Raw genomic sequence first — 15,885 nt, 5'->3', positions numbered from 1 at the left:
TGACTTTATTTACAGCCTTTTATAATATCATAAAACACAACATTAGAACTTAAACATAAAAATACATTTTAAGTAGGAAATTGACCTTAATCTTCTATCGTCAAAAGTAACATACGGGATACACACACTTATGCATAAAAAAGGGATTATTTCTCACAAAGAGCTGATTATTTTAGGTACCAAGTGGTCTCTCGCAAATACATTCGTTTTATTTAATTTTACTAGTCAGACCATGATGGCCTTGTGTTGTAATTCATTGTTTGTTAGCATTTTTCGAGTCATAGATGAAAGCAAAATGGTATGTTACTGTAAGATTGCATTTGCTATGAACAACACAAACTTGTTCTGTTTGCCTCCTTTTTATCATTTAATACAGATATGTTGTATACCTATGTACATTGTTTTATTTACATACAACTTTGGCAGCTGGATCCCCAATTTTGCCACGTTAACTAATTAAGTCTGCTTTTGTTGTCAAAATAAAGGAACTAGATATAACTCGCATACAAGTAGGAAAATAGTAAAATCACAAAAAAAAAACGAACTCCGAGGAAGATTCACAACGGAAAGTCTCTAATCAAATGGCAAAATCAAAAGCTCAAGCACATTAAACGAATGAATACCAACTGTCATATTCCAAACTTGGTACAGGCATTTTCGTATGTAGAAAATGGTGGATTAAACCTGGTTTTATAACTAGGTTATTCTCTAACTTGTATGACAATCGCATCAAATTCTATTATATTAACAACGATGTGTGAACAAAACAAACAGACATGAAAGGAAAAAATGTCAAGTTAAGCTAGGCATAAAAAACAGGTTAAATCTTACATTTCTTTGAAATATGTCTGTTCCAAAGATCATAACATGTTTTCTATAAAAAGAAGATGTGGGTATGATTGCCAATGAGACAACTCTCCACAAGAGACCAAAATAACACAGAAATTAACAGCTATAGGTCACCGTACTAGTCGATTCAATGGTTAACAATAGTCAAGTGTTTTGAGTTTTCATTTTTGAATATCCCTTGCACAAATGCTGTACTTCAGTATTTTGTTGTAATATTGATATGTTATACGGAGGGTTGATAGTTGACAGAATAAAATGAACTAAACTTAAAAAGGTTCCGGATAAAAAAGGTTTGTTTAATTCAACATTAATAAATATTGCATAATAAACATTCCGGTGATGGGTACACTGCGTCAAAATAAAAACTTGATTTAATTTGAAAAAATTTGTTGAAAACTTTAAAGATAGTAACATGCAGTTGATAAAATACTATGTTTGGGGAGTGTTAATGCATTACTCATTTGGTGTTAACCACACACAATTTGTTGCAAATCAAACACAGGGATTTTGCAACCTGTTATTCTGTATACTCTGTATATAAGCTACACACGAAACGAAAGAGTTTTGAGAGGAACACATTAATAAATAATCATAAATTGATACCTCGCTTAAATTATAGTTTGGTTTAATGTTATGATTTATTGAATTCATACATGTACATGTTGGCTTCCCTAGAAGTGCTAATGAACATACGAATGTTTTATATCATATAAATTTTAAAAAAAGACAAGCTTGATAATTTAATAATAAAAGAAAAAAGATTTTTTAGTAAGTATTTCAATATTAAAGTAGTACTTACCTGTGCATAATGAATTACACAAAGTATAAAAATCACAGATTGCCACATTCTCTTTAGTCTGGTTCAAGTAAATGAATGATATTTACACAACTTATTATATGTATAACTAGCTTACAGGAAAACCTTTGCATTGTGAAATTATTTATATAACACAATCCGTCATCTTATTTTGATGTAACATATTGCGCACAACATTAAAATGCGTATTACATATCTTAGTAAAACATATTATTCGGATAAATGACTTTCTTACAGAATGTTGCTTGGAGAAAACAATACTTATTATCGCGATAAACATTTTCGTATTATAGTTTGAAACGATTAAAAATACATTTTTGAAAGAGAAGGAAAAACCATGGGGTCAACACAAAACAGGCGAACACAATAAGAAAATCAGACAATAGAAAAAACAAAATATTTAATTGATCCGACAAAAAGCAAAAATACAGAGAGCAGTATATACAAATTTTACAGAAAAACCCTCAGAATATTCCATTGAAATAAAACCAACAGTAAACTCAAGAATCGATAAAAGGATCACGAGTTCCTGCTTCACATGATATACCCATCGTGTCACGTATGACAAACAATATTTGTTCCTAACTATAGACATTATCAACTAAATTACCCATTGGAACTTGCATATGTTCTTGCAATAAGGCATATAGTCGAACCCATACATTAAAACTGATTTTCTTTTCTTGAGAAAAAACTACCTATTTAAGAAATAAACACATTTTGAGAGTAGGACAAATACCACACTTAACTTTGATAAAACAAAGATATCACGGACCACTATTTTTGTTATAAAAAAATTGCGTCATTTTTTTCAATTTAATTTGTAACATAAATTTTGTCAAACATTGATCTGCTAAGATAATCTTCATCCAAATTTTCTTTTAAAAGAAAGGCAGCAATGTATCTTTTTTTTAAATAAACAATTCAGTTATGATTTGTCATGCAAAAGTTTTGAAGTACATACACAGGTGCTAAAACTGAATGAATAAAGAAAACGAGGGATGTAGTCAATCCGACAACAATCCATGAAAAACTACCTGCAGGCAAAATATTACCACAACATGTACACATATGTTTAATATTGATAACAGGAGACAATGGGGTTCATGTACCAACGATAATTGTAAACAAGTATATAGGTAAACATAATTGTATCTGCGAATGCACGGGGTCATGCACATTGTCAACGAAAAGCCAGATAGAAATTAAACAAGATACAGAAATAATTAAAGTGTCATTCTATCGGAAAACAACGAGGATAAATTGTGTTGGTCGAATAAAATAAATAAAGACATTCTGTTCTCGAGACATGCAGTTGTTTATATTTCTATCTATTTAGTACATATGATATGTATAAGATTGATGTACTTATCATAAAATTTACACATTTATAGAGCTTAAAACATAAGAATTAACTAATTTAAACATATTTGTGTTAATGCCTTTCTTTATTATTTTTTATCATTAATTTATTGTGAAATATTATGTGTAAGCTCTTTCTGTAATCCTGTTGTATTTTTGTCATTTAAACGTGACAACGATCACAGATATCGGGTTCGGCTGTGTTGTCAACATTTTTGTTCTTTGTTTCGAAACGTTTCTCAGACATCAGTGACTTCGCCAAATCTTAATATCATTTTATGGAATTTGGACAGAAGCTTGTTACTGACCAGGGGTATTTTCATGAAAAATGAACCTTATCTTTTTACACTTACCGAATACATACATTTTATTGTTTAATATGGTATTTATTACAAATGAGACAACTAAACGATTTGTGTACCTTTTTATAATTAAGAGATAGTTTCTGAAGCATATAAGACATGTTTCTTGTTTTTACCGGTAGACTGATTTTTTTACAGTTAACCTCAAGTGAGAGGTTGAGCTAGTAATAAAACTATGTTGTGTAGCTGTAAAGGTTTAGCTAGTTTTACAACTAGGTTTAATGCACCATTTTCTACATAAGTAATTGCCTGTACAATGTCAGGAATATGAAAGTTGCTTACCATTCGTTTGAGGTATTTTATCTCTTGATTTTGCCATTTGATTAGGTAATTTCCGTTTTGACTTTCCACGGAGCTCGGTATGTTTGATTTTTTTTACTTTTTACAGATAATGTAAGATACTTTTTGATTGACATTGAGAGTTTTCAGACCTTCATGGATTGTTTTGATATAGAAATATTAAAAACAAAAACGGGTTTTACTAACAACAGGACTGATGTTTTACAATAAACATTACATTGATACAACAATCAAGAACAGACAGAAGGATCGGAAGATCATTTTCGACGTTTTTTAATTCAATTACAAAGCTTTCAAATAAAAATAACACTTGTAATACATTTTAATAAGTCAAATTTATTTTCCAAAAATTAAGTTTCGTTAGGAACTCTTCATCCATAAACTTTACAAGTATACGCAATTAAGAACCCGAGAACACGAGAACCAAATGGTGCACTCAAAGATGAAATGCTTTAAATCATATCTGTACTAAAGCACCGTTTGTACCCTTGTGTACTAGCAGTCCCTTGCAGGATTTTCATCGTATTTCTTGAAAAGATATATAACACATATTTGATGCACTTGAAATTACCAGTTATTGACGTAAGCAAATTTTAATCTTCCGATGTATTCCATGTGAAATCGTACCAAATCTATGAATGCATAGTGTATATGTTACAACCCACATAAAGGTATATTGTCATTCATTGTTCTACATATAAAACGATAAGGTTTGTCATCTGTTTAACTGTGCAGAATCCTCTTATTCGCAATTATATCCGGGGCCTTTTATATCTGTCTATGCGGTATGGGCTTTGCTCTTTGTTGGAGATCGTATGGTGACCTGTAGCTGGGTTAATATCCTTAATTGATTTCCCATAGGCTGTAATGGCAAGTATTTTTTCTGTAGCTCAGTCCATATCGTAAACTTAGATATGTATGATGACTCGTTTCAAAGCTGAGACATTTTAACATATGTGATTGATTTTTTTTTTGGTTGGGGGGGGGGGGGGGGGGGGGGGGGGGTTATGAAGTGAAACTAAGTTTTTAGTAAATTAGTTAACCCCGAAAATGCCTTTGTAATGCGGCTTTTAGTGGTAACAAAATCCAGTTTTTTAACACAATTAGTTCTTTGAAAATTAAATACTTTGAACACATTTAATAGCTTCATAGTTTTTACACATTTATGCTATGTTCCTCTATTTTCAAAATCAACACAAATGGTTAAGCTCAGTCACTTGTTAAAAATAGAAACATGTCCAATCTCATTACACAGAGATTGTTTGTTTGCACACAACTTTGGAGTTCTTCCTTTGAAGGCGCATTAGGGAAATTGACCTAGCTGTAAATGTCTGTGTCATTTGGTCTCTTGTGGAGAGTAGTCGTATTGGCAATCATACCTCATCTTCTTTTTTCAAATTCAATTCTAAGAAGTCTTTATCAAGGCCTATTGCATGTCTAAGTTTTACCTGAAACATTCCTTTTTATTCAGAGTCTGTATCTAGCTCTTTTATCCAAGTCGTACCATGTTCCATTTCCATTTCCTTCGTGGGAAGTTCTGTTATCTTGCATGTTACGTCTTTACATATTTGTTCTTTTTGGTTTATAGCTCCTCCTGTTTCCTATGAACTTTAATTTTAAATATTTTGGCCCTCGAGCATCACTGAACATGCAACAATGACATTGATTGTCTAAATGCGCATCTCGTGCAGTAAAATGTTATTGGTTTTGTTGTTATAGTATTATTATGTAACATAATATTCAAAAATATGAGGAGCAGATTATAGTTTCAACACAATATTCATGACCGCAGTAAAATGTGAAATAGATTTGCTATAACGATCATGTATGTTATTTAAAATTGCTGTATTTCTAAAAATGAAACTTGATACATATATATATATGATTGTTCTTGGAAAGAATTTCTCCGTAAAAAAAACTCGTGTTGATAAAATGTATGTTACCAAGGTTGTCTAAATGGTTTTTATTCCGATTTTGAGAGTATAAGGTACGATAATATTTACATGTACTCTTTGATTATTTTGTATTTTTCAATTATTGTTATTATTGCTCAAAACATTATTATAAATATCCGTACACATGGTTAAATTATATAAAACGCCAGACGAAGTGTGAAAAAAAAATTCCTATACTAATTATAAAAAGCTTTGTCAGATTATGCCTTGTTTTGGAAATATTTGGACATTGATGAAATGTGGTGAAAGATACCGAAGGGACATAGCATAGTCAAAAATTGACTAACAATGCCATGGTTAAAAAACATAAAGAGACAAACAAGCAAACAATAGTTAACAAAAACCTACATAGAAAACCAAAGACTAAGCAAGGCGATATAAATGGGTGGTTGCAAAATATAAAATAGAGTAATTAATTTTAATTTAAAAATGGTTTGTCATTGTCTTATCTACATACTATCACTCGTATATTCCCGATGGTACATCGAGAAAAGGAAACGACTTGAAATTTAATACCCCCGATTCGAGGCATGCGGCATACAGAAAAACAGACTGTTACTGAGAAATTGTTCTATAGAATTATACAAGTGTAAATACATTGCATTTTCCAAAAACTACTTAAAGATGTGCAAAACAAGCAATTAACTGCGAATATTTTATTAATATCCTGATGGTTTCAGCTTCTACAACATGCATCTAATTATTCTGTTGCACTAACTGCAAAAGGAAACAAAAAGAACTGTTAAGACACAACTGTACAAACGTTTACATATATATACATAAAGTCTCCGATTGATTCTATGATAAAAACTATAACACAATTTTCCATACGTTTCAGCCATTATGGCCTTTTCATTAGAATCAATACAACGTTGACACAACATTACATCGTTTGGATACGTCATCACAAAAAAACAAAATGTATGTGAATCAAATATCAAATGCAAAATCTGACCACTCACCCTTTCTTTTTAAGTGTTAACTACCAGTTGTCAAATAGCGACCAATTGATATTTTACATTGTATATAAATCTAATATGTACCGTCACTACATAAAATAATGCATTTACACAATTCAAAAGTGATGTTTATTGCAGTTTTGAAATTTAAAAATCCTTTATTTAAAATAAGAACTATACTTTCAGATACATTTAGAAAATCGGGGTGATCTCTGGTTATATCTTATTTACATTTAATTTAAATTTTTGTTTTGCTCTAGTTTACGCTTTTTCCTAATTTATTTTTATATTTTTTTACTTTAGATATACAGGTATTTATTAGTATGTTCGACGAATGCAAATCCGTCAAATACAAAAATATATTGTAGTACAACGGGATTTTGGTGAATAAAACATATGACTGACTGACCGAGTAATTTTCTACTTACAACCACATGTATTACAACATGGCGGAGGTCCACAACACCAAAGACAGTCTCCTACGAAGTAAAACTTCAATGTATGCATATGACGAAAGTGAAATGATGTACAAATAAATAACAAACCGAGCACTGTGATATATCAAAACACGTTTGAAGGCTTCAACGATTCGTTATTCGGACAAAAGCTCCAAAAATATGGGACGAGCGAGCAAAATTTTTATTATTGTATTTTCTTGCTTGAAAATGAATTTTTATGAGGCGAGTGATCTACAAGTGAAGCCAGCGGAATTTTTTTAAACTGTGCGATTTACAATTTATGTACATGTTAAAACATGCTCTAATGCATATTTATTGATTTATTGCCTGTACCAATCCCCACTTTATTGTCTCACTGTGGTTTAGTTTATTTTTATTATTTTCGTCAAATAAGCTTTGTCTGCATTTAAGTTATATTAAGTAGGCAGAGCAGATACAGTTTCATAAGAGGAATTATGATAGGTGAATGACATATAATGAATAAAGTTAAAATATGTGTATGCATCCCAAAGAAATATTATTTTTTTTCAAATAGTTGTTTTCATTATATGGTAATGATTGTTTATTGGCTGTTTAACATCAAGTTGGGACTACTTATCTTTACTATACGGATCAACAAAAAATTTCAACAATATCATGAAAAAGTTAGTTGTATTGCTAGTTACGCATGTAGTTCCTGACTGAGCAACATATCCTTTCCTTTTGCTCCTATAAGCTGCAATGCATTTTAAACTCGTGAGCTGTACTAGAAGTGGTTGAACCAATTACACATCCCTAATTATTATGCGTATGTCAATACCAATACCACTACTTTGGTGTCGAACGTTATAACGTGTAAATGTCCCTAACAACAGAGTTCTGCTTGCATGCCAATAGACTAACAAGGGGATAAGTCTGATTTTTAAAAAAATAATGGGAATTTAATATAAATATCATCCAAGATAGATACAAAGATAGGTCTACGTCTGTTGAAACAAATCCTTCATCTGGGATGACGATAGTTCCAACAAATATTGATGTGATCTTGATCTTCTGAGAATGATATTTACATTGGATGACCGAGATGGCATTCCTGTGTATTTTGCCACATGCATTTCTACTCACGTGACTCTCGTCTTTGACTGATAACCGAACCGAAAATAGCATTCCTTATCGATTTTAATATATCAATTTCACAAATAAATATTCATGAAAATATTTTTTAAGAAGTAGATAAATGATATAAAAATGTTTTGTCGTTAGAAATATATATATTAATAACAAATAAGAAAACCGACATTTTTTGTTACCGCATGCAGAAGAATATCTCAAGAATGTTTTGCGGGAAAAGATGAATGCCTTCTCAAATCAAATTCAATCTATTAGAAAAATCAATTTATTACAGTAGAATGTCAATCATGCACTTGTATTGCACTATTTTTAGATTAGAAGAATAGCATGATATACAAATGAATGAACATTATTTAACACATGTAACTAATATTTTACAAATATTAATATAATATATAATATCAAACCAGAGTATACTGATTTGCATCACTACAATATAATAGTCATTACAGTGAGGTTAAATTCCCTGTCATTTATTCATCATCCACGCATGAACTTGTCTCAGAAAAATATATATATATATGTACATTAACCTCACTTTCAGGTATAGAGATGTGATTTATTTTCTGAAAAAAGTGCTTGTTACCATCAACAAGAACTTGCAGTCATCCGATGTGCAGTAGTTCAGTACTTGGATGATTTTTTGTCTCCTAGAACAGGTCTTTACAGGTATAACAAGATGCATTTCGGATAGCTGTATGTTCAATACTTGTGAACGACCTGGAGCTGACACATCTACATGTTGGCAACAGGAGTGTTGACCTTTTATTTACAAATCAATTTATCCTCCGTGCGTTTGAATCGATCGAATCAATATATGCACAAGAAAAACCTCTAGGTGGCCCAAAAATTTGCGGAAGCGGTTTTAATTTGTTTTTTTATTGAAAAGGCAATTTTGTCCAAAAACAGGAGCGGGAAATACCAAAGAACTATTAATCAAATTGGTTTTGCCTTAGGATTACTTTATGTTACCTTTATTGCATGGAATGCTTTTAGGTTGTCCATAACATTTCACTCCTTCTAAATAAAATATAGTGGGTTTTCCATCATTACAAAACCATGGAGGAGAAGGAAGTTGATGTGGACAAGTACCTAAAAAATAAAACAGAGACAAAATCAAAAACGTTTACCAAAATACATAACGTTTGAGATATTGACATGTTTCCATTAAACCTTTGACCAAATGATCGACCTACAATTAAAAGAACACTTGTTAAGATATTTCATGGTCAATAATGAATTTATTTGGTATACTAAGATGAACACATTTTGGAGTTTTTTGTGGATTTTTTTTAAAACGACCGAGTCTCTTCTCTAATAAATTCAGGAGTTTGCTAGGCAGTGAGTAGTTGATATTTATTATTTTACCAACGGTTTGGAGACAAAATAACATTGTTTAACTCGAAAATAATCTTTCGGAGAGTTAAAGAGAACCTTGCAGAGTTAACACATGGCTTCTTATTTAACGAGCAGCTAAGTTTTACTAGCTTCTAAATTCATTTGGTCTCTAGGGAGAATTGTATCATTGGCAATTTTAACAAATCTATATTTTTATATTGTGATGCACATTTGAAGTATAAGTAGGTCATGCAAATAAACAAAAAATCAACACATTAAAATAAGTTTACATCTTTAAGTTGATGCGATCAAATGAAATACTTTGTCTACTCACTTTTTGGTAATTTGTTACATTTGCATGTCTGACATCCCTTTCTGTCTAGGCTAAATCCATATTTGCATTTTGCTGCCGGGCATGTGACTTTGCTGCATACTGAAATAAATAAAGTATCAGTAAAGGTTTTGCTCAATTTATCACACGAAAAAGGAAATGATTGCAATCTCAAATCCACTTTTCATATAAAATAAACATTGCTTTTCTAGATCTTATACGCAAAGTAGGAAAATGAAGAAGAAATATTGAGTCTAATATGAATTCTGAATTTAAATTTAGTTAACTATCCATTGGTTATAAGCACAAGTCACGATTTCTGCTTTGTAAGAAAGATTTGGAAAATGATGGGATTTGATAATTTCTTTTGACATATCTGGCTATCTTCGTGAATCAAAAGTCATTGACGCAATATCAATGCTGTATGCCATTCCTTCCCGAATCTCCACATGCTTCTTTGAGCAATCAAATGTTGTTCTTTATTGTGTTTCTACACAGTGAATCAAAGAAAAGCAACACGAACATCATCATGAACTGAGGTAATATCAGGTGTCCAGGAAGGGTAAGAACGTCCGGCTTCACCTAAGATATGTATCCTGTTTCTACAGTGCAATACGTTGATAAATAATATTTGTTTTGTAAAAAAAATAGTCTCGTAATAACTGATTGGTGATTTAAGTCTTAAATTACCAAAAGACAAAGTGGGTTTAAATAAAAATCAATTTAAAACATGAAATGAAAGCTTCAATAACTTATGTATAGCTTATACGGCGATTTTTCTGATTATAACATACAGTTGTTTATTAAAAATATCACATACCTGGTTTGTCATGACACGATCTGCCACAGGAAGTGTTCAAGCAGCACAATTGACCTATATATGTATAAGAAATGACATACCAATATTGAAAAATAAGTAATTGTTGTCCTTAATGAGAATTATTCGACATCACACATTTCCGAGGAATGATTTTATTGGCTCGAAATGTATACAATTGGAGACTTTTTGCTTTTCTATGTAATGTTTTTTTAGTTATTTTGCAGTTGTTTGTATAACCGTCTTTTGTCACTGTTTGCGAAGATGTTGCCAATTTTCTCTTTAAATTATTTATTTTGGTCGCAATTTCTGTAACCTTAAACATAGTTTTTTTTATTAAAATAATAAACACGAAAGAACAATTTGTCCTAAGTCAACAAACTATAGGCTAGACTGAGAACCCTACCTAAACAAGGAAAATTATTCTAAAGATCATGTAATACATTCATTTGTCATGATGGTTCATGAAAGACGACTCATGTGTATTAAATTTAAAGCAAACTATGTTGTAATCGCGACTACATATTACGAATGTATTATCTTTATAGATATATACCTTCAATTCAGAAAATAAAAGTGTTCAAATTTGTAGCTGAGGAAACGTTTCTAGTTTGTATTCCTTAAATTTTTTCAAACCATTAAATTGTATTGGTTTCATTACACGAAGAGAACTTGGATACAAAAAAATAATGTCTGGGCCCCACGGAATACAGTTTTGATTTAAATGATGCACGCCTTGTTGCGTTCCCCGGGAAATGTTATTTGCAGAACTTTACTAACTGGATTGATATTCAACAATAAACTGACCTAATAGACAATCTTCGTCTTTGTTACACTCATGTCTGAATTGAACACACACAGGACATTCTGGTTTAGCTCCCTGAATACACACTGGACATCCACTACGATTACTTACACACTATGTAGAATATTTAAATATGGTTGAAAATACATTTTTAGACTGTTTTGTCTGTATCTTATATGTATAAAAATGATAAACAAAAACAAAAACAAATTGGTAAACATTTATTCTAAATTCGTAAAAAGTATGCTGTTGCGTTTAAAAAAATAAGATTTCGGTAGAAAATTTCCAATTACAATAGTTTATTCCATTTGAGATAATTATTTCGATGCTATGTTTAACATTCAAATCAAAGCAATGGTCTCGAGATAAATTTTTTTCAATGTATATTACTGACGAGAAGACAATATTTGTATACACATTCAAATGAGATTTGGAAAAAAAAATCTGCAAATTTGATAGTAGCTCAAATGACTACGTAACTAAGACATGTTTAATTGTTGAAGACATTTATTTGTATTATCTTATATAGTATACAGCTCTTCAAAATCAAATATAGGTTACAATCGGATAGATAGATCAACATACACACGAAAACGATATTGTGTTTAATTGATATATTTGTGTAAAAAAGTCATGTCATCACCATATCAAAAGATGCATCGAATCAGAATTGTTAGTAAGTACGAAGTTGGAAATCACTGTTGACCAATAATTTTGAAGAACATTGATGCAAACAGTCATAGATCAGGAAATTACTTGTCCTATAAAATCGTTTATAATCTTTCATTAAGGGAGATACTGAGGAAAAGAAAATTGAAACCCTCCATTGCAAAACCAAACAAAAAAACCTAGACTAGATGCACGATTTGTTATATTAGTTGTTATTGACTTTGAACTAGCTGTCAGTAATTGCGAGTACTCTCAGATCTGTATTAAGTGTATTTTTGTTTCTGGAATGTATAAGTACCCGACTACGTACATAAACTAGTACGCTAGTTTTCTCGTTTGAATGGTTTTACATTTGTTATTTGGGGGCTTTTATAGCTAATTTTGCGGAAAGGGCTTTGCTCATTGTTGAAGGCTGTATGGTGACCAATATTGTTATTTACTGATCTGTTGTAAAGAGTTGACTCTAGAGTAATCATAACACATCTTCTTTTATACACAGTTTTTTTTTTAGAAAATTCGTAAATATATATAAAATGTTTTGGTGTAAACAATATTTTTACTATGAATAATACAAGTATATGTTATAACCCATTCACAATTAGGATTCAGAAACAAGCTTAACATAACCGAGTGCTTATATTAATCTGTCTCCTTGTTAATTTAAATACATTATACACAAATAAATCAAAATGACATGCTCTGTTACATAATAAAAATATTGATAATGTCAGTTGAGTTATATAATGAACTGAAAAGAAAAGTAAAATGCAACTGATAAGACGAAATGCTTTAATGAATTATTAGTTTGTAAACCTTTAAGATTTAATAATGAACCATTTGTACCATGAGAAATAAACTGTTTTCTTCATTTGAAATCATATTTGAACCATTTAATAGTAATTCGGTGTACATTGATACCGTTAATTTTAGGCTTCCAAATGATATTATCATTTCTTGTCTTATGGCCGAATAAAATGGACAAAATAATAAAAAATGTGAACTAATTTCTAAGTCACCACAGCGACATTTAGGAGAAGAAACTAAGTTTCTTGGAAACAAGTGACAGTTTAAGGAACTACTATTCATTCTTAGTCGCGCGTGAAGAATTTGGCCTTTTCGACATCCAACATAAAAGTATAAAGGGACTTGATCATTCTGATTACAAATTTGTTTCTGAAATACAGAGAGAGATTCACAATTTCTAACACTTTATGGTAAATAAAGGCAACAGTAGTATACCGCTGTTCGAAACTCATAAATCGATAGAGATAAAAACAAATCCGGGTTACAAACTAAAACTGAGGGAAACGCATCAAATATAAGAGGAGAACAACGACACAACAAAAACACAACATTAAAATGTAACACACAAAGAAACGAACTATAATATAACAATGGCCATTTTCCTGACTTGGATGATTTCACAAATTGATGGATGACGGAAGGTAATAATCTGAATAAAGTTTTGTACGTAATTTGACCTCTAATAGATCATTACTTTGTCTTGTACTGTGGTCATGTCGACCACTGACATAGCCAGGCAATAGCTCTTGCAAATAATTTGGGGTTTTATTATTTATAATTTAATGAATCAGTATTAATTTGTGGTTTCTTCTCCGATCTGAAAGTTTCTCCCATTGTGTTTCTTTATATACTAGTAACATCGACGTACTTGTGAGCTTAGTCCCCCCCCCCTGTAACTATACGAGCGGCGTCCAACAGGATTTTTTCGAGTTTATTCATTAAAGATTGATTTCCTGAATCCCAGATAACATCAGCATATTCAATGATAGGTCTTATAAACGAAATATATATTTTTTCCAGGGTCATTTTATCTAAAGTGTGTTTTATTTTCCTTAATATATTGAGTCTTTTGTAAGATTTCTGTACAATATAATCAACATGTACATTCCATGAACCAATATTAGAAACATAGACTCCTAAATGCTTGTGCTTTTCGACTACATGTAGTGCTTTGTTATTCATTTTTAAAGGTGGTTTTGCATTTTACTGGAAATAGTCATGGTTTCAGTTTTCTTAGGGTTGAATTTTACAAGCCATTTCTGGGACCATTCATTTATTTTATTCAAATCGCTATTTAGAACTTCAGCAGCTTCTATTGGATTATCAATAGTTAAATATAGACTTGTATCGTCAGGAAAAAGCTTAATTTGGGCTTTGATATCAGTGACTATGTCATTAATAAATACAAAAACAAAAGGGGACCTAATATAGAAGCTTGTGGAACGCCAGCATTAGTAGATAACCAATCAGAATTTGAACCATTTATAACTGATCTTTGAGACCTTCCATTCAAATAATTTTCTATCCATTTAAGTAAGTTTCCAGATATACCGTATCTCTGCAATGTAATTAGAAGACCTTTATGCCAAACTCTATCAAACGCCTTACTTATGTCACAGAACACAACCCGTATTTCTTTGCTACTATCCAAAGCTTTACCAAAATCATTCGAAATGTCTACTAACTGATTTACAGCAGAGTCCCCCCTGGTGAAGCCGGACTGGTTTTGCGTTAGAATATTTATCTGTCTGAGGTAATTATACGTATTTTTATAAATACAGCGTCCCATGCATTTTGATAAGACACTGAGAAGAGATATAGGTCGGTAATTTGTAACTTCGTTTGGTGAACTATTTTCAAAGACAGATATGACATAAGCTTTTTTCCATTGGCTCGGAAATTTAGCTTTCCTTAACGACATATTAAATAATTTGCAAAGAGGATATTTTATGACCGATGAAGCTTCTTTTAATAACCTTGGATTTAACATGTCAAATCCAGATGCTTTAGAAGGATTTAGAACATTCAAGGCATCCTCAATTTCTGTTTCATTTAATTTAGTTTCGTTTAAGTTGTTAGTAGCATCGTTAAGGTTACTTAGATTATTGGCCTCTACGTCGTCTAAATTAGATTGTGAAGCAAAGTAAGAGTTAAATTCATTTGCTTTTTCAATATCATCAAAGATTAATGTTCTTTTTCGTTCAATAGGTGGTATACCATTATCGCTAGGTTTAATACCAGAAAATTGTTTAACTGTTTTCCACCAGTTTGTGTTAGACGGATTACCATTCATAATTTTGTTTATAAGGTTATTACTGTAATCTTCTTTAAATTTTCAAACAAATCCAGTGACTCTGTTTCTTATTTTTTTAAATTTATTCAAGTCAGATTGTTTATTAAATTTGTTTGCCTTTCTGTGAATTCTATTTTTTTTTTCCTAATTATTTTTTCAATATCATTTTTTAGCCAGACAGGGCTGTTTTTTCGAACTGTAATAATTTTATTGGGGATACAGCGTCTACACTGTCGGATGTTATTAACGTGTCTTAGTCCGCTTCACTTAGTGTATTTCTAAATATATCATAATCGCCTTTGTCATATAACATATTTTACGTTTAAAAGCTTTTAGTGGAGTTTTTAAGAAGTTTAAAAAGCCAATAACTGTACAGTGATGTCGAATTTGGTCTGTCAACGGTTGGCCAACACTACAGTACGAAATCTCATTACGTTACTTGTCATTATTAGGTCTATCAGTGAAGTAGAATTTTCGGTAAAATGTGTTGGTTCATCTATCATTTGGGTTAGGCTGAACCGGTTTAGTAGAGCTTTGACTTTAGAATTAGAGATATTTTGATTGAAGTCCCCTGAGACTATAATATTATCTTTATTGTCATTTAAGGCCGTATCTTATTCTACATGTAAGCTTGTTTCAACTTTATCCCATGTTTT

At 31.1% G+C, this 15,885-nt stretch overlaps 1 protein-coding gene across 2 annotated transcripts in view; it reads right to left on the bottom strand.

Annotated features, from left to right (window-relative positions):
• Positions 1-15,885, bottom strand: part of LOC127721538 (WAP four-disulfide core domain protein 3-like) — a 59,076-nt gene that overhangs the window by 16,803 nt on the left and 26,388 nt on the right. Inside the window, exon 1 of one of the 2 annotated variants that reach the window (XM_052228299.1) lies at positions 1,649-1,750. The exons of the other annotated variant lie outside the window; for it this stretch is intronic. Within the exon in view, the coding sequence (XP_052084259.1) occupies positions 1,649-1,696 (48 nt within the window). The 5' untranslated portion in view covers positions 1,697-1,750. Of the gene's footprint in view, positions 1-1,648; positions 1,751-15,885 lie in introns of those variants that run through there. 2 annotated transcript variants of the gene reach the window in all.

Source organism: Mytilus californianus, unplaced genomic scaffold, assembly GCF_021869535.1.
Source record: "Mytilus californianus isolate M0D057914Y unplaced genomic scaffold, xbMytCali1.0.p SCAF_12, whole genome shotgun sequence".
Taxonomy (NCBI): Eukaryota; Metazoa; Mollusca; class Bivalvia; order Mytilida; family Mytilidae; genus Mytilus; species Mytilus californianus.
This window is presented reverse-complemented; position numbering and strand designations above follow the sequence as displayed.